Source organism: Simochromis diagramma, unplaced genomic scaffold, assembly GCF_900408965.1.
Source record: "Simochromis diagramma unplaced genomic scaffold, fSimDia1.1 OVJJ01000343.1, whole genome shotgun sequence".
In the NCBI taxonomy this organism is placed as follows: Eukaryota; Metazoa; Chordata; class Actinopteri; order Cichliformes; family Cichlidae; genus Simochromis; species Simochromis diagramma.
The window spans coordinates 4,266,973-4,287,827 of record NW_024386831.1 but is presented as its reverse complement, the minus strand read 5'-3'; the positions used below and the strand labels follow the sequence as shown (position 1 = coordinate 4,287,827).

The 20,855-nt window shown below is 38.2% G+C and overlaps 1 protein-coding gene across 8 annotated transcripts in view; it reads left to right on the top strand.

Moving 5' to 3' along the window:
* Positions 1 to 2,958: 2,958 nt before the first annotated feature.
* Positions 2,959 to 20,855, top strand: part of slc4a3 (solute carrier family 4 member 3) — a 62,128-nt gene continuing 44,231 nt past the window's right edge. For 3 of the 8 annotated variants that reach the window (XR_005695245.1, XR_005695244.1, XM_040027569.1), the window contains exons 1-2: positions 2,959 to 3,237; positions 14,063 to 14,467. Coding sequence is in view for 6 of the 8 variants with exons in the window: in XM_040027569.1 (XP_039883503.1) it covers positions 14,414 to 14,467 (54 nt within the window). In the remaining 2 variants the exon portion in view is untranslated. Of the gene's footprint in view, positions 3,845 to 10,948; positions 11,550 to 12,737; positions 12,880 to 14,062; positions 14,468 to 20,855 lie in introns of those variants that run through there. The other 5 variants (XM_040027573.1, XM_040027571.1, XM_040027574.1 and 2 more) reach the window with 5 other exon arrangements.

Sequence of the window (20,855 nt, the reverse complement as noted above, 5' to 3'; positions counted from 1 at the left end):
TGGTTTGACTATTCTTCACCTGTAGTTTGAATGCTGAACATTTGCCTGTTTAAATCATAAGACCAGTCATTATACAGAGATACTTCTGAATGTGGACGATGTGTCTTCTGCATGCAGTAATGCAGTTCTGCTTGTGTTGAGTGATGTAAACAACTGATCATCTAAACGCTTTAAACGTCAAAATTGATCATTAGATTTTTTATGACACAACAGTGGTGAGTGTTCCCACCTTCTGCTCTTTGTAACTTAACGCAATCTTTCCGTTTTCGAGTTTTGGACATGATTTTGGAGTATATCTTCGCAGTAGCGACTGACCGCAAAGTAAAGCTACCGGAAATGCACAACCCCACATCCGGTCTCAAACCAGGAAGTTAGCATTGTCTCGTGCACATAGTCAATTTATGGCAAATATTTTTAAAGGGGCTTTTTAAGCTAATTTCCAGATCCATTTTTTGTCGTTGGACTCACAGTTCAAAATAATCTTTATTTTTAATCTTGTACTGAACATTGTTGTAATAAAAATAAATAGTTTTAGCTGCTCTCTTTTTACGAGCACTGAAGCCTGAGCTTTTGGTTCACAGGGGTTACTTGTGCATACACTCATTATTTGAAATTGTGCTGTTATGAGCATCCATTACTGTGACAGTTAATATATTTGATGAAAGAAAATATGAAAGAAGATAAAGGTTCTAATAAAACAGCATGTATGTGTGTTTCTCTGAAAGGATTGAAAAAATAAAACTATACAGTAAAGAAGAAAATTCAAAGTACTCTAATGTAGACCACACACTATAGCACATATTTTTATTACTGGATTTATCCTACACTGGACAGAGCTCAGAGCTTGTGAGCATTGGCAGTGTGGACTGTCATAACTGGCAGAACCCATTTGGTGCATAGCTTGCAGAAAATTGTATATAGAAAAGTGTATATGAGGCAGATTCAGGAACAGGTTTTGGTCTTTGGAATGAACATATTCTGCTATAGATTCAGAGTTTTTAAACCTAGAAATAGCTGTTAAAATATATTGGTATGATTTAAAATAAGAGAAATATTCAATAAAGTCATGCACCAAACCATACCAAGTAACAGTTCTTAAATCAGACTTGATAAAGCTGTAAAAAGTAGCATTATCTTGAATGGTAGCAAAATGTAACTCAGCCAAACCACACGAGGTCACGTTGGAAAAACAAGCAGCACAGAGAGAGATACTGAGCTACAATAATGACCTGGATAATGGCTTAAATGGTGGAATCCAAGCAGCCAAAGAACCTTTAATTATTTACTTCTTTGTCAAGTTGTCCAAAATTAGAAGAAACTGAGCATTAGTATGAAAGCATTAGGATTTTGTTTTGTTTATGTCTGTGGCGTGCACATAAATGTGGGGTATTACCAGCCATTGCAGATTAGAAAGAGCTCATACCATACCAATATGCCGAGTCTCAGCACCAGACTTTAAAAACCTGGGTCACTAAGCAAGCCAGAGGGCAGTATGCAGCAACAATAATGCTTATTGGAAGTAGCACAGACTCTTGGGGCCTATGGGGGTCCTAACACTCATTACAGTAAGTGGACTTCAGTCAATTCAATACTTAGCGACAAAGCTGTAATCTTGTTAATGATGAAGTGATGTGCTCTTTGACACTTAATCTGACTGTGGTCTTTTATTCTACTATTTCTATTTTGTTCTATTAATATCTCATATTCTACATTAGTCATTGTTAATAATTTAACACAAATCATCTGTCATAGATCAAAAGGCTGGGACTTTTTCTGTTAGGTGTGTATGTACTTGGCTATTCTTATGTCTAAGGTTATATGTAAAAGCAGCTACAGAATTTAAGGTTATGTTCATTAAGTAGGCCATGCCATACTTGTAGAGGCAGTAATGGTGGTTTTAGTTTAGGGCTAGTAGATCCAGCGTCCACAATCAAGACTAGAAGTTCTTAAGACCACATCTCACAATGCTGTGATTGCAACCGTTCCCCAACTCTCTGTGAATGGTACTCATGGCCTTTGATCAATGGTCTTGACAATTTGTATATTAATGATCAAGGGACTGACCTCATAGCCCATTGTTCATTTGGTGGGCTGGTTTCAGTTATTGTGCAAATGTACTGTTTATAAGATTGGGGAAACCTGCAGTCAGCTGAGACTGAAGAAGTCACTTGGATGAATGACGAAACGATGAACTGAAAACACTACGTCCAGATGAATAGAATCAACTTTTTGGAATTCTTAAGACCATAGTTAAGACCTGCAGAGTAGAGTCAAGATCAGGATTTTTTTTTTTTAAAATAACACCATAATGAAAAATAACAAAAGTGTGAAGAAGAAAAAAAAAATTAATTAGAAAAATAATTAGAAAAACCCACAAGTACAATTTGTAGAAAATGATGCACAAAATGAGGAAAATCACTTAAAAAATTTTTTAGTTTTATAAACGTAAAAGGATGACACACGTGTTATGTTTATACATGCATAGAGAAACTGAATTATACATAATATAAAAATATACATATAGTGTCCAGTCTATCTGAAATCCCCCCTTATTTTTCTTGATATGGTTTGGTTTCATAAGTTATGATTCTTTCGCACTTTTTCCTTCTTTTCTGTATTGATTTTATTTTTATTTTTGGAAACAACAACAACAATAACAATAATAATAATAACAATAATAATAATAATAATGATGATGATGATGATGATGATGCAAAACCGGCAGTTCATGAGTACAGACCTGAAAAACACAAACTGTTCTGGTGCCACACATAAGGTTCGAGGGTGACTTGGCATAGTGTAAAACTATGAACTACTCCTCCAGATTTTCTGATAATGCTATTCCTGGTGTAGTTATGCCAGCATGATTAATCCACATGTGTTGAGGCATATTGTTATACTTCCACTTATATATATATTTAAACAGCTGGTCATCTGTCTCGTAGGAATTGTTTACTGAAGAGGTTTTTTGTGTGTTTTTTGTTGCTTTTGCCTGCTGCTCTGACTCTTCTGAGATTAAGTTCTAAATTTTGTGTCCATCGGTAACTTGAGATAGGCTGGTTGTCCTCCCCAGTCACGTGGTCAGCCTGAGCATCCTTTGGCAGATCCAGCAGGCTGCCTCGCGTGTCTCCAGTAAAGGTTGCAGAGTGAACCATCCCCGCTGCTGCGTCCTATAGTCGCCTCATCTCCCGCTTCTAGCTCCTTCTCCTCTGTGCAGACTGCTCTGCGAAAACGCAGGTAAGTCCGCGAAATGATCCATGCAAGCGTTACAGCGTTGAGTTTTGAGTGGGCAACTACGCACCGTGGCATCAGCGTGATGCTGCGTGGATAATTGCCGTGCAGCAAAGACATGCATGTGCTTTGGCAAAGTAAATGGCTGCTTAATGCTGCGGATTTAATGCTTTCGCTCAAACTGAGACATGCCAGCTTGCAAAGGAAGGCTGCAGAGTGAGTCCTCGCAGGTGCAGCGCTGTCTGCGGGTGCAGGGGCTGCTGGAGAGGCAGATACGTCTTCATTACTCATTGTGCAGGTGGAGCAGCGTTCCTCCGAGTCGGAGGCGGTGGCGTTGTGCTCATTGTAGTACGCTGATAGTCGATATTGTTGTTTTATCGCAGAAAGTAGCTCTAGTTGTCGCTCGCAGAAGATCGGTGGCTCTGGATTGTGTGAAATAGTCCGACGTTCAAGTTCAAACAGTAGCTGGAGGTGGCGGTAAGGTCACATAGTAATGACTCAGCAACCGTCGTCTGCTGAGGAGAGTAAACTCGGGCTGCTTTTGGAGGATTTCCAGGAACTGAAGGTTTAAAGAAGCTGCCTGTTTGTTCCCGTGGAAACCAGCGGAGTGGAGGTAACCTGGCACCTTTGTGCTTCTCTGTTTTTATAAATAAGGAATTTCAGAATTGAGTGCGAGTATTGATCATCGAGCCACTTATGTCTGAGCCACAAGGAGCTGAGTGGGATTTCAGCTGACAATATGTCCTCCAGAAGGGCTGCTCAGCTATCATAAATAAACAAGGAGCCTTTCGGAGGTTTCATCTCACTCCCTGTTTGCATTTTATGACAGCATAATTCAGTTTACATTACATAAACACTCACATTTTATAATAAAGCATGAACGATTTGCCATAATGTGTAGAGGCTCAGGTTACCCTGTGAGAATCATTTCCTCTCTGCCTGTAGTAGAGTGAAGAATTGCCTCGTGTTTAAGTTATCTTGCTCTTATTCCTGCCTCCATCCAAGTGCAAGGCAGTGATTTTGATAGTATTAGTATTGTTAATATGCTCGCGGACCACATCAGGCACTTTGCAAATTTTTATTCCTGTTTGCCAAACATTTTAAGATGTGGAAAACTGCAGTTACTTTGGTGTTATTTTTCAGTTTTATTGAAATCTTGGAAAGGAATTTGTGAAACAAATATTGAATATTGAAAAAATTGAAAAATGATCACTAATTCAAGTCACTGAATTGGACCTCTTGACTATGTTTGTGCTGTTGGAGAAGTTAATGACATTATCTGACATGTAATATGGGCTGCTGTGTGGTATAGCACATCTGACTATTTCATTAGTCGGTTACTTTATACTAATTAGCTGGTTTATGTATCTGTGTTTTGCACTCATTCAGTGGATGCTTTCAGCTTCTAGCCATAGCTGTTAACTTAACCCCTATCCTCTCTTCCCAGTATGGTCACTTTTGGGGCTAAAAGCCAAACGTTGTAGCAGCCAAAATGCTAATGTTAAGGATTGAAAAAGAAATATTTGAGAAAACTGAAACTGACCAGTCCAGAAACTGACCTGTCAAGAAGTTTATTCCTCTGTTTTGTTGAGGAAGTAATTTTATTAGACTGTTCGCACTAATGAGCTAGTTTGTTGGTTTGGTTTGGTTAAAGCTGGTGTAGTTTGATTAGTAATTGAAAAACAGGTACATCAGTAAAATTAAGTGAAAAACATGCAAAAATATTATGGATTTAATTGGAAAAACTGAAAATCTGACTTGTAATACCTTACATAATATATTACTGCGAAAAGTACTTGTATTACTGGAACAACTTACCAGGTGTCACTGCCAAAACAAGTTACTATAACAAGAGCTACAGTAAGTAGAAACAAGCATCAAATAGGCAACTAGCTTGGTAGTAAACCAAAGTCATTTTGATCTGATGGTAGCAACAGGTGGATATTTAGATTCACAGTAGTGACAATCAGACGTCTTTACTGTAAGAATTCTTTGAGTAGTTTGTTGAGACACTTCACTCTGGTTGAAAATGGTTGACTCGCCCATCATACTTATATTATTGCTAAAAGTTGAACAGTAGGTGTCTATCTTCTTGAAAAGAAGATCACCATTACTGTGCCAAATCTTTTTCAATTCAATTCAGTTTTATTTATGTATCACAAAATCACAACAACAGTTGCCTCACAGTGCTTTATTTGTATACAAAAGAATAATACAGGGAAAACAGAGGAAACCCCAACATATGACCCTCTATGACCAAGTGGTTTGGCGACAGTGAGAAGGAAAAACTCTCTTTCAACAGGAAGAAACCTACAGGAAAACCAGGCTCAGGTGTCCATCTGGTGACTGGTTGGGGGTGAAGACGGGACAGAAATCTGCTTCAGTTTTTTTTAATTTTTATTTTATTTTAGTTTTTTCCCCTGAAAAAAGTCAGTGGTAGTTTTATTTTTTAAAATGACTATAATATGGATGGTGTTTGTCCGAGACTAGTTTTAGGAAAATCAATAACGTTGTTATAGTACAAAGACAAAATATTTTTAATACCCCTTATTCTGAGTAATTTAGACATCTCAATAGATTTGTGTTGTCCAATTGTACTGACAAAGAATAAAACTAAATACACTTTCTCTGTGTATTCAGTCATTTTAGTACACAAATTGATTTCAGGTCATTTCTTCTGATGAAAATGAAAATGATTTATCAAACCTCGTTTTAGGTTGACAGAATAACCTAGTAGCTCTTTTCATTTTTGTCTACTTATGGTTGCAATAAAAACTTTGTAGAGAGTCACAGTCATCTTGTTTCTGTTGTTGAATTATTTAAAATGTTATGTATAACTGCTGTTAACAGCACCAATGAAATGTAATTTATTCTCAGTTTGAATTCAAAAAAGAGCTTTACATAAACACATTCATCTTTTCTCCGTTTGGTTTTATCAACATTGATTTTGTGATATAAATTGTTTATGGCGTCTGAGATAGAAATTAGAAATGGATTAATGATAAATTCAGTGTCTGAACTAAATCAGATTGAATAAATAATTTATCATTGTCGTTCCAGTCTCACAATATGAATGCACAAAACTGATGACTATAGTTATGAAAAGAGCTTTATACTTTTTGGTCGTCAAGCTTAAAATATTGCACTCTAAGTCTGTAGCATCATTGTGTTCAAGTTTGAGGCTTTGTAGAATTATGAGCCATCATGTCTCTGAGTTTGCTGCCCACTTATCTCTAAATTTAGATGTATATATGAAGAAATAGCTCACTGCTGTGTCTGAAGTGCCCCGATCTGGCCTGGAGTTGGAGAAGTGGTTGTTACTGCAGTCTTTGAGACTAGTAGATGAGTTTGTGTGCAGCAGTGGTCTGCACAGATTATATTTACATGACGCTTTTAGCAGTATTCAGGCGGATACATGTGATTTAACAGGTTAAATGTGGTTAACAGCAAGTCACGATCTTACACTCTCCGTCTGCACTGTATGTGAGGTCCTGTCCATGTTTGTCAGTGTGCACTGTGAAAGTCTGCAAGATGTCTCTACACTGATGCCAAGACTAATTCTTTGTCAAACTCGACCACTCTCTTTCTTTGGTTTCTTTGTTTTCATTACAATTGCTTAGTATGATGAAGCAGCAAAATCTCAGGGACACCAGGTAAACATTTCGAGGTTTACCTTAAATTTAAATTTTCCCATGGCACCTCTTGGGTGAATCTGTCCTGCATACAGTCATGGGCTTCATGCTTACTATACTTGATTTAGAAATGAAATGGACTTTTCTGTTACCTGAGGGGAAGCAGTTTGCATTAACATTTTTTTTATCAGTCAAAAATTAAAGTTAATAAGATGCCACATCCCAGCCACAGGTTCTTATTTATTTCACCCTTTTTTACTTATGTCATTAGCATCTTTTCTGAGTAGCATAAAATGACTTCATCTACAATTTAGTTATACAAGCTTCTAACAAGTCTTGAATCTTGTCTCTTACATAGAAAAATTCAATTTTTAATGACAGTTTCTTGACATCCTATAAAGAGCCGCAGTAGCTGCCAGTACAGAACACTAACGTGGGCGATGCTTACCAGTTTAACAATGTCACACCACAATTAACTGACTAAATTAATACTTCTGAAATTGTGTTTTTCTCTGTGGTTAAGGCTCTAAAATATACTGTCTCACATCCCATATTACATAAAAGGCTACAAGGCAAAAGCAAGTAATACAATAAAGCCTATATTAGCTATTTGCGGATCTACAAATATCGGCACTTATAATGTTTGATAAATGAACATTTGAAAAAGTAAAGAGGACACGGCAGAAACACCCAAGGCCATGTTGTGAGTGTTGGTGTTACATAGTTTGGCCACCAGAGGGCATTTTCAACTTCTCTGTTGGCAACACAGAAATACAACAACAGGCTGATCCAAGATGAGTCGGACAAAGTGTAAACGAGTAAATAAATAGCTTAAAAAAATATTAAGAAAATCTGTTGAATCTATATGTGTCGGAAACAAAAAAAAATATTGTCCGATATACTGATATATCAGATTTTTTAAATCTGATATATCAGTATCGGTTTTAAGAGTCTTTAAAATACTAAATACCTCTATTTTTGTTCAACGTTATTTAACTTGAATATGTGCCATGTGGTGCTGTTATGCCACATTAGATTAAAAGTCTTTTTAAAGTGCTGTTAGTTGAGTCCCTGCAGCCATCTGGGGGCTACAACACCTAATTTGCAAATGGCTGCACCAAAAGATAGCTCCATTAGATGTATTGATCCGCTGCGATTACCTTGATTAAATGATGTGTCACAAACACCAAGCTGTTGAACAGTAACTCTACAAGCATCTGTGGCTTTCTGCCTCTGTGCACATTACACTCGACTAATTTATGCATGATAAACAAAAAGTTTGCAGTCAGACACAAAAACAAATTAGCTTCTTCTTCTTATATAAATCAAACTGAATTCCCCTGAAAATACTATATCACTTGGGTTAACTGAGACATATATGGTGGTTTTTCTTTGCAAAGTTTGGAACTAGTGGTATATTACTTTAAATTCTCAAAATGCGGTTATACCCAGCAAACATGGTAGAAAGAGTGACCCTAACCCTCCTTGGTCAAAAGTGCACTGCAGATGCTCACAAGGCAAGAATTATTAATCACATTAATGCAGTCAATAAATTAAATATTTGTATTTGCCGTACTTTGCTAGTACTCCTGGAGCCTGTGATTTTTCTTTTAAATTACAAACTTCACTTTTGTGCTATTTCTGTGTCAGCATAAGATTTTTTAAAATGTCCTTTTGTTCTAATAAAAGGACATTCTAAAAAAAAAAAAAATGATTGAAACCAGTTTTTGAACACAAAGTTTTTCCAAAACAAGTATGATCAGATAACGTTCAACAACTACATAGAGCTGGGGGGGAACTTAAGTTTCTGACATCCAACCATTATATCACAAGCTAGGTCACAGTGGCAGCAGGCTAAGTAAAGTGTCCTAGATGTCCTGGGCAGGGCGATACATCCAGTTCCTCCTGGGGGGATCATGGGGCATTTTCAGGCCAGAAGAAATAAACATTCTCTCTAGTGGGTTGTGGGAATACCCTGGGATCTCCTCCTGTTGAGCGTGCCGGGAAACCCTCCAAAGGGAGGTGCTTAGGAGGTATCGTGACCAGATGCCAGAACTACCTCAGCTGGCTTCTTTCAACATGGTCGAGCAGCAGTCCTAAACCAAGATGCTTCCAGATGTCCATGCTCCTCACTCATATATCGAAGGCTGAAATATGAGTGAGTTTGGCCTTTTAAACTCATTTAAAAAGCCAAACTCATTTTGGCTACTCACAACTTTTATTTTTAACGATGACTAAAAGTCATAAATTCAACAACATAAAATTTAATCCAGGAAGTGAGTCAACATACACTTTTTAGCTTTCTCTTTATAAAAAAAAAAGTTTTACATATTTATTACTTATTTAGTTTAATTCATTTATTTTGCTTAAAGAAATACTAATGTCAAAATCACAGCCTAAAAGGAAATAAATCAGAGCATTAATTTTGTTGTTTTTGGGGTCATCCCAGCACTTTGATGGATGTACGGAAATCTGAAGGTGGGGAGAGAAGTGGTGAGAGTCCACATTCAGTACAGAGCAGGCATCAATTAAAAAAGACAAACATGGAAAGAAGGAGTTATAATGGAGCTGGGTTGCAAAGCAGCTTGCACAGGTGCAGGGACTATAAATATGAGAGTAGGCCTGGGCTTGACTTTCTACTATATAGCGGTAATAAAAAAAAAAACCCACATAGGCAAATTTAAATTAAGTGGGGTTGCAGTTATTATCTTTATTATTTAATATGTTATTACATTTCTTTATTAATAAGTCATGTATTAATTGGTCTATCAAATGTTAGTAAATACCATGTTTACTCAGAACTTCATAACATCATCAGATGTCTTGTAAATCTACAATAGTATATGTATTACAATGTATAGTATTAACCCTTTAAAACTGGTCGGAGAGGGCACGCTCCGTTTTGCGTAACTATTTTTAAATCCCTGTAGAACCAGAACCATGCAAGCTAGCACAATAATTGTTTTGCACATGAAACCGGAGGAGTTGTACTTACATCTTATGTCATCATCTTGTTGTTCCACATATGGCTTTGCAAAAACAGCATAAAAAGCGCTTGCAACAACAAAAATACAAACAGCAGCAACAAAAATATAATATTCCAGAAACACGCTTTGCCGATCTGATCAACTGTTCATAACACTTCCTTTGTTGGGATAGACGTCAGCGCGAACTATCGCGTGTCCACCATTACCTGGCCGAAACCGGAAGTGACGTCTTTTTCGCGGAAAATGTAGTTTTTTACCTTAGGGACCTTATAAGCCTGTATTGGTGATTTTAAAAGTCATGTCTGACTTCATGCTTTTTTTGAATAGTTTCTGGGATGCTTAGAACTCAAATTGCACTGCTGTAAATAGTTTATTTTGATGCACCTGCTGTTTTTTTGCAAATTCGCATTATAATATTTATTTTTGTTTTTCCAGCACTATATAAAATTTGGTGTATTTCAAAAATAAAACTATGAAGACACTCAAAATAAATTTCCTGTTGTTAGAAACTACTTTGTGCAACTTTTTTGTATTTACAGTTTTGAGGGACAAACCTCTTAAATTTCTCTAAATGGTAAAAATGATAAATGGCCTGTATTTATATAGGGCTTTACTAGTCCCTAAGGACCCCAAAGCGCTTTACACATCCAGTCATCCACCCATTCACACACACATTCACACACTGGTGATGGCAAGCTACATTGTAGCCACAGCCACCCTGGGGCGCACTGACAGAGGCGAGGCTGCCGGACACTGGCGCCACCAGGCCCTCTGACCACCACCAGTAGGCAACGGGTGAAGTGTCTTGCCCAAGGACACAACGACCGAGACTGTCCAAGCCGGGGCTCGAACCGGCAACCTTCCGATTACAAGGCGAACTCCCAACTCTTGAGCCATGATCGCCCCGTGAAATTTAAATTTCTCTAACTAGAAATATATGTAAAAAAAAAACCCCAACCCAAATACGATTTTACATCTTTTGTAGTTTATTGCACTTTTTTGCACTTTTTATTTATGTAGTTATTATAGACTTAATGCATACATATTATTCAAATTTGGGCTATAACGGTTGTATTGATGTATAGCAACTTGAAATGCTCCCAAAAATGGCACTACAGCATGTAAAAATATAAAGATAACTCTGGCGGACTTGTTTCTATGGTAGGTCTTAAAGGGTTAACCACCAATAGGCCCAACTATTGACATCAGTATTAGTGTACATTCAGAATTGGTATGGTTATTCAATTCCATTAACTCCGTGACTAGTCCTTAAACCTCCTAGTCTAGAGAATTCTTGTGGTACTTTTTTACAGCTCGTTTCTAACTTCTAGACCTTGTGATCGAATTACTTTTGGCAGTTGATATTTTATGCTGATCTCTTGAAACAGGTAACAGTTTAAACAAGGTGGCTGTCAAGCAGAGGGAGCCCAGAATGACGGTATTTATAAAGTCAATTGCAAGGTTAAGCATCCACTTTACATAGTAATCTGAGCAAATGAAATGCCTGTCTGTAAACACATTTTTTGGCATATCTGCCAACCTGCCATGTACTTGTGATATGACAAGGATTTCTTTCTCACATTCGTTATGCAATCATTGCATCGTCATATAAATATGTTTTTTCTTTCTTGCTCAGTTGCTGATGTTTAACAGAAATCCAGCGGAATACTTTACCGTCATCTCATCTTTACTTTTCTCTGTAGGTATCACACCCTGACCAGTCACCCTGATTCTTTGTATTGCAGACTGGATGTTTACCAGGCCTTTTGTTTTCCTTTTTTCTAATGTTGGCGTTCCTCAGCTGCTTCCGCCACCAGTGTCTGTAACACAATCACTAATATATCAATCCTTTCACACATTCAAAGGCAGAACCATTCAGAGCTCTCTGATTACATGGCTGTGTCAAGGGGGTGAGACATTTGATATCACTGGGCACTGGTCTGGGTGGTGGTAGGCAGGGCAAGATATGGGTCAGCTTTGTGGTGTGACTACCTACTCCATGTTCACCCCGTTACCACTCCATATTCACGTTGCTTGATGTATATTTTCGTTGCATATCCATAAAGCTGTGCTTTAAAACACTGAGAGTTACTCACAATGGATTAGCCTGTGGTTATGCAGGGGAGGTGTATGCATCTGCTGTGTACTGAACTGTTAATGCAGTACTATGGAGTGCATGTGCATAGTACCTCACTGTTAAAGACATAACCTCAAACTGCTCTAGATCTCAGCAGCCTACAGTACTTCTATTTGTGCAGTGCCTTGTGTATAATGTGAGCTGTGAGCCAAATGTAAATGTCTCAAAGGGAGCAAGTGAGTCAGCTGAATAAAACTGAGACAGATGTGGAGCCTCATATTGTGACTGTGGGAAAACAGCAACACCAAACACAACTGGTCACTCGGGGTTGATTTAACTGGGTTTCATTAATTCCCATGACTATTTTATGTTGGCAGTACATTCTTACTTATTATTTGCTTAATTTAGCCTAATGTATTCTGTTTTGCGTCCTTCTTGTTTATACTGCAGCGAAGCCTTATAAAAACCAAGGGGTATTATTAGCTCAATAAATCAAAAATATGAGTTAATCAAAGCAAAGCCTGCGCATGACAAAAGGATTTTCGGATTAGCGTATTCTGGTATTTCCTTCTCTGTCTGGTCTGGCAAAGCAATGTAGGCACACCAAAATTATAGACAGCACAGACTCAGTCTTTGGAGGAGTTAGTGGATTTTAAATGGCAGCTCTTCCCCTGCCCCGTCCCCTCCTGCACTGCCCAGAATAATATAATTACAGACCAACAACCGGCATGTTTACATGGAAGAGAAGCACCTGTTTTCCATCATGTTGAGACCAGTCCAATCACTAGCATTTATTTTTGACATTTTCAGGATGATTCAGCTGTCTGCTCTTTGTGGATGTGTGCTACTGGGGTTTTCAAATTATGAAACTGATCTAAAGACTTGAAATCATTTAATTCATGGAGCACCGGCAGTAATGACCTGTGAAGATATCTTAACAGTCACTTAGCTGGTAAGATGCTAATTTCTATCTGGAAATTTAATTTTAACATAATGGTAACAGTCCCACTGAGACTCACAGTGAGCTGGTTTTTGCATCAGTCTGGTATTTTCTGGTACAGAGCTCTAGATTTCCCCGTTTCCCTGCCAATGTCAGCTAGGTGAGAAGTGGGGAAATAGCTGTTTCAAATATATAATTACTTTACCTGACTTACTGTAATAAATAGGTTTAACTAACTTATCTAGGTCACACTACACCAAAGACAAATAATTCTACCGTAATACCATTTTACGTATTAAATGTTATTACCGTCACTCAGATATATACTTTTATTGGCCACATTTTCAATTATGACATAAAAAGCCAAGCAGTCAGTGACCAAACCTTCAGACTTTTTTTCAGTTTAACAATTTTTTGTCTCATAGGCAGCATGCTCATTGGCTAGTGATCATGATTTACAAAAAAAAGAGTTTTTGTTATTCAGTACGATCCAAAATAATTTAGTGAGCTCATAAACTCACCAGAACAGCGTAGGCTTAAGTATTTTTTTCTAACCACAGCTATCGACATCTAGTGACATTCAAGTAAAATTCATGTAGCTTCATTTTTCCACAGCAAAAGCTACGTGCATGTTTTATAATGTCAATTACATTACTACCACCTGAATATACTTTTACATAAATAATAATGTACAAGCCAACCAGCTCATAGCTGCAAAAGGTCAAAGCAGCTACAAAGGCAGTACAATCTGTAAGCAAACACTTCCAACATCTTTTTGTGGTACTCATTGTTATATAAAGCTTTTCTACTCTGAGCACTCAAAGCGCTTTATAATCAGTAATAGCAAACTTTAGACTTGCTTATAGGTGGATTTTGTTATGTTTTTACAGAACATTGTTTAATTTGGACCACTTCCTGTAATTATGCTAAGCTACCTAGCTTAAAAAAAACCTCAACATTTTTTAAAAAGGAAAAAATTAAAATTAGATTCTCTGATTCACATTTTGTTTTCAGATTTGTCTGTGGACTTTTAGTTTACTGTGTGTAATTTGTGGTTATATATGACTGTGTTTCTTTGGATGTGTATCCATCAGCATATGGTGATTATGTACTATATAACCTTACATGTGCTTGGTCACTGGAGAAACTATCCATCATATCTGGCTGCTAACCTCCTACCCTGTTCATTCTCCAGCAGGTTATGCCACCCCAAAGGCTTCCTGGATCCCCAGCAGTGAAAGAGAAGGGCTGATCCCGTCCTCCTCCAGGTTCCTGCCGTGCAGCCCTTCTTTCCCTCTTTCTCTCTCCTGCTTATTCCCCTCTCCCAAAGACACAAACCCTACCTGACCCCAACACCTAAACACTTTGACCTTTGTCACCCACTTCTTGGACCACTCTTGTTGGTCCAGTCACGTCCACCGCATCATCTTCCTCACAGCAATTCCATAGCCAGTCTCCCCTCATTCCAGCCACACTAGTCCACTTCCCTGCGGGACCCTGCACGTTTTAGAGGTCTGCTCTACCCTCTGGCTGCTTGCCGGGCCCCATGGCTACAGGAGGTCATGCCCCTGACATAGATGTGTTAATAAACCTACAGCAGGTAAGAAGTATTGTTTTCTTAAACTGAACCTGTTATTATAAAAATAACGATAGTTAGCATAATAATATAATAATGGATTGCACAGGAGGGGTTAATGAATGTCATTACAGTAGATGTCTATCTGAAACTTCAAGGATGCAGTTCATTTTCTTTCATCTTTTTCAATGCCATGTGCCAACACAGTGCAGAGCAGCTACCTGAATGATCCAACCACCAGCCTTCTGTTTAGTAGATGACCTGCTCCACCTCCTGAGCTACAGCCACCTATTAGACCCCTTTCCTACAATATTGCTCAAAGAAGTCCTACCATTTATTAGTGGTTTAGTAGAATCTGTTTAAAATGATGGTAATGAAACCATTACTCAAAAAAAGACATACCTTGACCCAGCTGTCTTAGCTATTTGTAGATCAATCTCCAACTTTTATTTTAAACATTATTGAAAGAGTAGTTGTAAAACCGCTAACTCAGCATCTCCAGAGGAATGGCTTAATTGAAGAGTTTTAGTCAGGATACAGAATTCATTACAATACAGAAAGTGAAGGTTACAAATCATATCATGCCGTTCACGGTAATACTGGTATAATGTTGGGCAACGATAAGAAAATGAAATATCGCGATAGAATATGGAGCATGCACAGTGCCTTTATTATCATACGCACATGGCGGAAAAAGCATGGCGGCGACGGAGAAGGGCAAAAGCGGATCGTTGAATGAAACGGATGAACCAGAATTGGTTTGTAAAAATGCTGCAACTTCATTGGTGTGGAACTGGTTTAGCCTTCGTCCGTCAGATACACAACAAAGCACTATTTTTGGTAGAGCATGCTAGAGGGCCGTCGTTTTTTCCGTGTTTTTTGGAAAATACGGCACACTTAAAATCAATCCTTTGATTTTTCTGAAAATCGACAGTGCCCCTTATAATCCCGTGTGCCTTATGTATGAATTCTGGTTGTGCTTACTGGCCTCAAAACGATTTTCTGTGGTACACGGCGCTCGAAAATCTGTCAAATGTTTTAGTACGACTTTGCTAAGCTATGAACCTGCACTGCTTGATGGGTTGTCGGAGCATTACGGCTACCGTAGTCAGGAGCCTCGCGGAGTGATACGTACTGTGCTTCAACATAATATTACCGTATTGTGTGTGTATAACCTCTTTTTAAGTTTTGTGGATATTATACATGGTTATGCTGAGGATATGTCGGCCAATTCCCACTGCAAATGCCTTTTGGTTAAACTGTCAGCAAGGAATTTGCATTTGCACTGTTAAATTTTTATATAACTTTAATGGAGATAAAAAACAGCTGCTTGTTTAAGTGAAAATACATTGATGGTTTTTTTTTGCACTAATAAAGTTGTGGAGTTGTAAAGTATTTTGTCTAGTGTCAATTATATCGTCAGTTATATCGTTATCGCAAATTTTTAAATGTATATCGTGATAAATATTTCTGGTCATATCGCCCTGCTCTAATTATGAGACATATTGTACATTTTCATTGCAATGCATCTGATAACCAGCTTCATCTATCCACATGAATGTCTTAAATACATAAAGGCCTGCTTCTAAATTCAGATAGACTTGAGGTCAGTCCTTAAAGAAACATGGTGTCTAACCAGCTAGTTACTCTATTACTCTGGATAAGTAATAGAGTAAGTAATCTGAATAAGAAAAGTGTTGTGTAGCAGATGTTATTATAGCAGCTTGTACAATAGAGTCGTGTTCCTTTAAAGCTACAGGAGGTCTCCAGAAACTTCAGTGCTGTTAGCGAGTGCGGCTTGAGATCAGAAAGCTAAGTGAGAAAAAAAGCCTACATGATTGTTTGACAGATAGCCATGAAATGATTTGTTTGAGTTGGTGTTAAGTCAGTTCTTAGCTGCAACATCTCCAGCTCTCAGTTCACACTTTCACACCAGTTAACTGCCAGAACACTTGTTTCGACCAGAGAGCAATGCCTGCAGATATTTCCATATCCATAATGGTGTACAATAGGCAATAAAACATAATATTTGTTGTTGTTTTGAATATTTTCTACTTGGATCTGTTAATTCAGTCGGAAGCATTTGGACATTACTGTTCTGTCATCCTCAGGCTAACGCTGCCCTTTGACGCACCATGTGTACCGAAAACAAAGGGCTTGTTTCCAATATTTCCAAAGGCATTGTTTATATTTTTGCCATATGGCAGCAAGCAATAACATTTTAAATTAACATAAGCTCGGCCGCATGCACCAATGTTACAGGACTAGCTGACAGTCCATTGATAAACTAACTGCTATTGTTCGTACTAGCCAGCCAGAAACATGCCAGCACAAGACCCATTGTACTCAGGAGACATATTTGCACCATCTGCTCTTTTAGTGGTCTACAATTACTTTTGGTGGAGCAGTTTATAGTTTGGCAGAGGAAATTAGGTGGATGGTGCAAAACTGATAATAAGCTCAGTTGCCTTCTCTGTTTAAATTCTTAAAACTGTTCAATCCAAGGTCATAAATGGATAATGAGCAGACCATATTTGCATATCAGAGTTCATTGAAGTTGAGCAAATTGCAGAGATTCAATTAATGAGTTGACTTTTGTCATAAAATCCTGCTGTTTAGACTCTGGTGTGGCTCGGTGTACATCCTTGCTCATATTTTGAGCAATAGCATTTCCTTACACAATAGCAAGATGATTATCTTGAGTGAAAAGAGCACTGAAATGTCTTGAAGACTAAATTGTTACTTCCAATTTCTCCAAGCAGTGATGAGTCACCCTCGGGTCTGTGGAAAATGCTCCATGTCCAGCTTTGCACAATGCTTTGTAGCTTTGCTTCAAGCGAAACAGAATAGCCGGTGATCTCAGGGAAAAACAGTTCTATCATCTAAGTAGGTGATGTGTCATTATGCACAGCGGGAACTGTGTCCTCCAAAGTGCATGTAACATATTGTAGTTTGGTGGCAATAACAGGCTCAACGATTGGCTGCAAAGAGTAGACTCTTTTCTACCTTCAATCACTTGTCTGCTCTGTGTTCAAATACACAGACGGAGCCTCTGCAGTGAGACGGAGCGGCTTCTCTGCACAGGTTTTAGTCTCCTATAGTCTGATTGATTCTGCTAGTCGAGACTTTGTTTTTGTGGTTTAGTGTGAGGGCATGTGTGTATGAATCATATGAAAGCAAAGCCCAATGGTCCCCGTTGCCACAGAGACCGCTGGTGTTGCTCTCTAACGTGAATGGTAAATGGACTGTTATTTATACCAAGCTTTTCTACGCTTAGTGAGCACTCAAGGCGCTTTTTACTGTAAGCCACATTCACCCATTCACACATACATTTATACAGTATTTTATTCTATACCTTTAAACACTTCTAACCACCACATACACACTCACTCTCTAATGGAGGCAGGTGTGGTTTAGGGTTACTGGGGGACACTTTGACATGTTCACTGGAGGTGTGAACTGGCTGAAACAACACAGCATAGGTCCTGGTTTAGTCACGTATTTTTGTTTCTTGCAATTTAAGGCACATCAATCAAATCAATCAAAGTGTATTTCTATAGCACATATTAATAACAACTGAGTTGACCAAAGTGCTTCACAGTCAGACAGAGCATGAGACAATGAGAGCGAAACAGTTAAGAAGGAACAGGGCAAGAAACAATAAAGGTGACAACACAACAAGCCAGATAATAGCCAACGAATATGAGCAGGGAGGTTATTCCAGAGTCTAGGTGCTACGGTTGCAAAGACCTGATCACCTCTGGACTGCATGTTGATGGGGGAATGCACATTGCTGCTAACAGCACTGATCATCATATGGTGGTAATGTGGGATGCTGCACTCCTGTAATTTATTGTATTTCTTATATTTGCATTGCACCTTTTGCTTATGTATCTAAGTGTTTTTTCTCAACGCTAACAGTGATGTTTCATATGTGGTGCAGCATGGAAGAACCTGGTTAAATTCTATCATTTTAATTTGCCATATTTTTGAAACTTCTAAATAAAAAAACCAAACCATGATGACTTGTTGCAGACCTTTTCTTTTTGTCCTTAGATTTACATTGTACTCTTTGACAGCCCCAGGGGAAACAAGTATCCAGCTTTGTTAATCAGTTGCATTGCATTTAAATGTTAAATTGACAAATCAGTGGTATCTCTTTATTTGCTTGGTCTTCAGTTATTTGAAGTTCTTATTTTAAGTGCTTACTACGTAAAAGGATCACTGGCTTGGTTGCAGTGCTGTCAGTTTGTCCTCTCTGTAGTAAACTTTAATTGAAGGTTTCACCAAAAGGGTTCCAAGTACACCTTCAACCTAAAACTGATACTGTGTGGCACCGTATTGTTCAAAAGTTTCAATTCTATACTGCAGCGCGGGCATATGTATAAGATAACGCAACATATGTTGAATATTTCTATTTGATAGCATGTTGCAGTTATAAATGGGCTAATTTACTGAAGACAAAGGCTGCTGTTTTCTACAGGGACTCTATAGAAGTTAACAGAAGTAATTAGGCTCATAAGGCTTATGGGTGCATGCAATAATTGAACCATATTTGAGGAGAGCTCACCATCCCTCATTTTATTTCAAAACATCATATTTATGCAAACTGTTCAGTTTGAAATAATTGCTCATAAACATCAGCTGTGCAGTGAGAAGAAAAGCAAAACACTGATGCTGATATTTATGTTAGTTGTGATTAGTTTTTCTGGGAAGCGTGCCAGCTCCTTAAATCAAAGAGGCCCGGCTTTAAGCGACAGGGAAGCAGCTTTAAACGCGGCACGCCAAATAAAAGGAGGAGGAAGCAACAGAAAGAGGAGCACTCTGCGAGGAAACACAAAGAGAAGAATTTTAAAGAGCTAAATATTTTTATCCGCCTGTGTTTTAATTAGTAAAAGGTTCATTTTATATTTTAAATTTAGTGTCCAATGGTGTTTTCCAGTATCCTAAATGTTGTATAAGCAAGGCCTGGCTACAGCTTTTATAAGCCAAAACCAAAGTTTATTCAAAGTCTTTGTTTCTTTGATGGTTGCTTCGGTAGCTGATGTGTACTCATTCGTCTCACGTTTGCTAATTTATTCAACTCGGCTTTATTTTCTTTCACGTAAACACATATTTTGATACAACTAATGTGACGTCCTTTTTTTATTTCATTTTAAAAAAATGTTACAAATACAACCTGTGAACCTGCTGCTCTCTATGACTTCATTAGATAATACATGTACAATGGTAGGACGCTAATTTAATATGAAGCTTCATCATGGTTAACTTAGTTTTCATTACTGTGAGAAGAAACAAGGAAGATCTAATTTAACGTGCATTAAAGACACAGAAAGTTCCCATCATGCATGCTGTTTTTCCTCGTATAGTTGTGACAGTCAAACAGTGCATGCTGCGATCTCTGTTTGCATTTAAAAACTTAAATAATTTACTTGAATGAACTATTGCAGTATATTACCTCAAACATAGAAGTACTTGTGTACTTTGGGTGAAGAGTTTGGTCATTCAACAAGGGTACAGCTGTTAAAAGGGGACAGTTAAGATAGTTCTTAGGAGTGAAAGAAGCTTCTATGTCCACTGTGAGCGACCATCTTTGAACAGAGGCGGTGGCTTACGACACCAACTGTGTGCCGTCTATAATCCGGTTTTGAGATCCCTTCGCAGACGCCTTAATGCCCACTCACATCCTCGGCGATATGATCTCAGTGGATCTAGGCTTCACAATGGGTTCACCCGAAACCTTGACTGATTGTGACCCACACCTGTTTTCACACCTTGGCTCTTGTGATTAGGCAGAGGATCAATAGGGGGTCCACGACCCTCTTGGGGACACTCCCATAGGGCTTAAAATCTGGGACTCTCCACTAATTGCTCTTAGAACTGAAGATGAGAGGTGAAACGTCTTCAAGCAACTTAAAGAAGTCCAGATGCTTTTTTTTTTCGCAGCTCCTTAGACTACGATGACCTGGATGACTGAGAACCTTCACAGACACATGTAACATAATCCAAATTTCTTTACAGTAGCTTATCATTTATAACTGACCTCACAGTAATCCTGATTCACCTTGTAACTTCATAACTGAAATGCGCGTACAGAACCCCGATGGCTTTCACTTAGTGTTTCCTGATCACTAACACGAGTACACGTAATCCTCACACAAAGCAAACACAGCCCCACATACGCCCTCCTGAACAGTAGTCAGCCGCTGATAAATATTTAAATGCATCTCTGGCTCACCATACCACAAATTATTAAAAATTAATATTGTAGTAGATGTCGGGCGGTTAGAGTAAAGGTTAGAGAGGATCTCAGCTGTGTTGATTGGACTTTTTTAATTTAAGCTTCTTTACATTTTAATTGGTTCAAAGTGACCAAACCAGCCACAGAGATTTTGAATTTTCATGAAATATT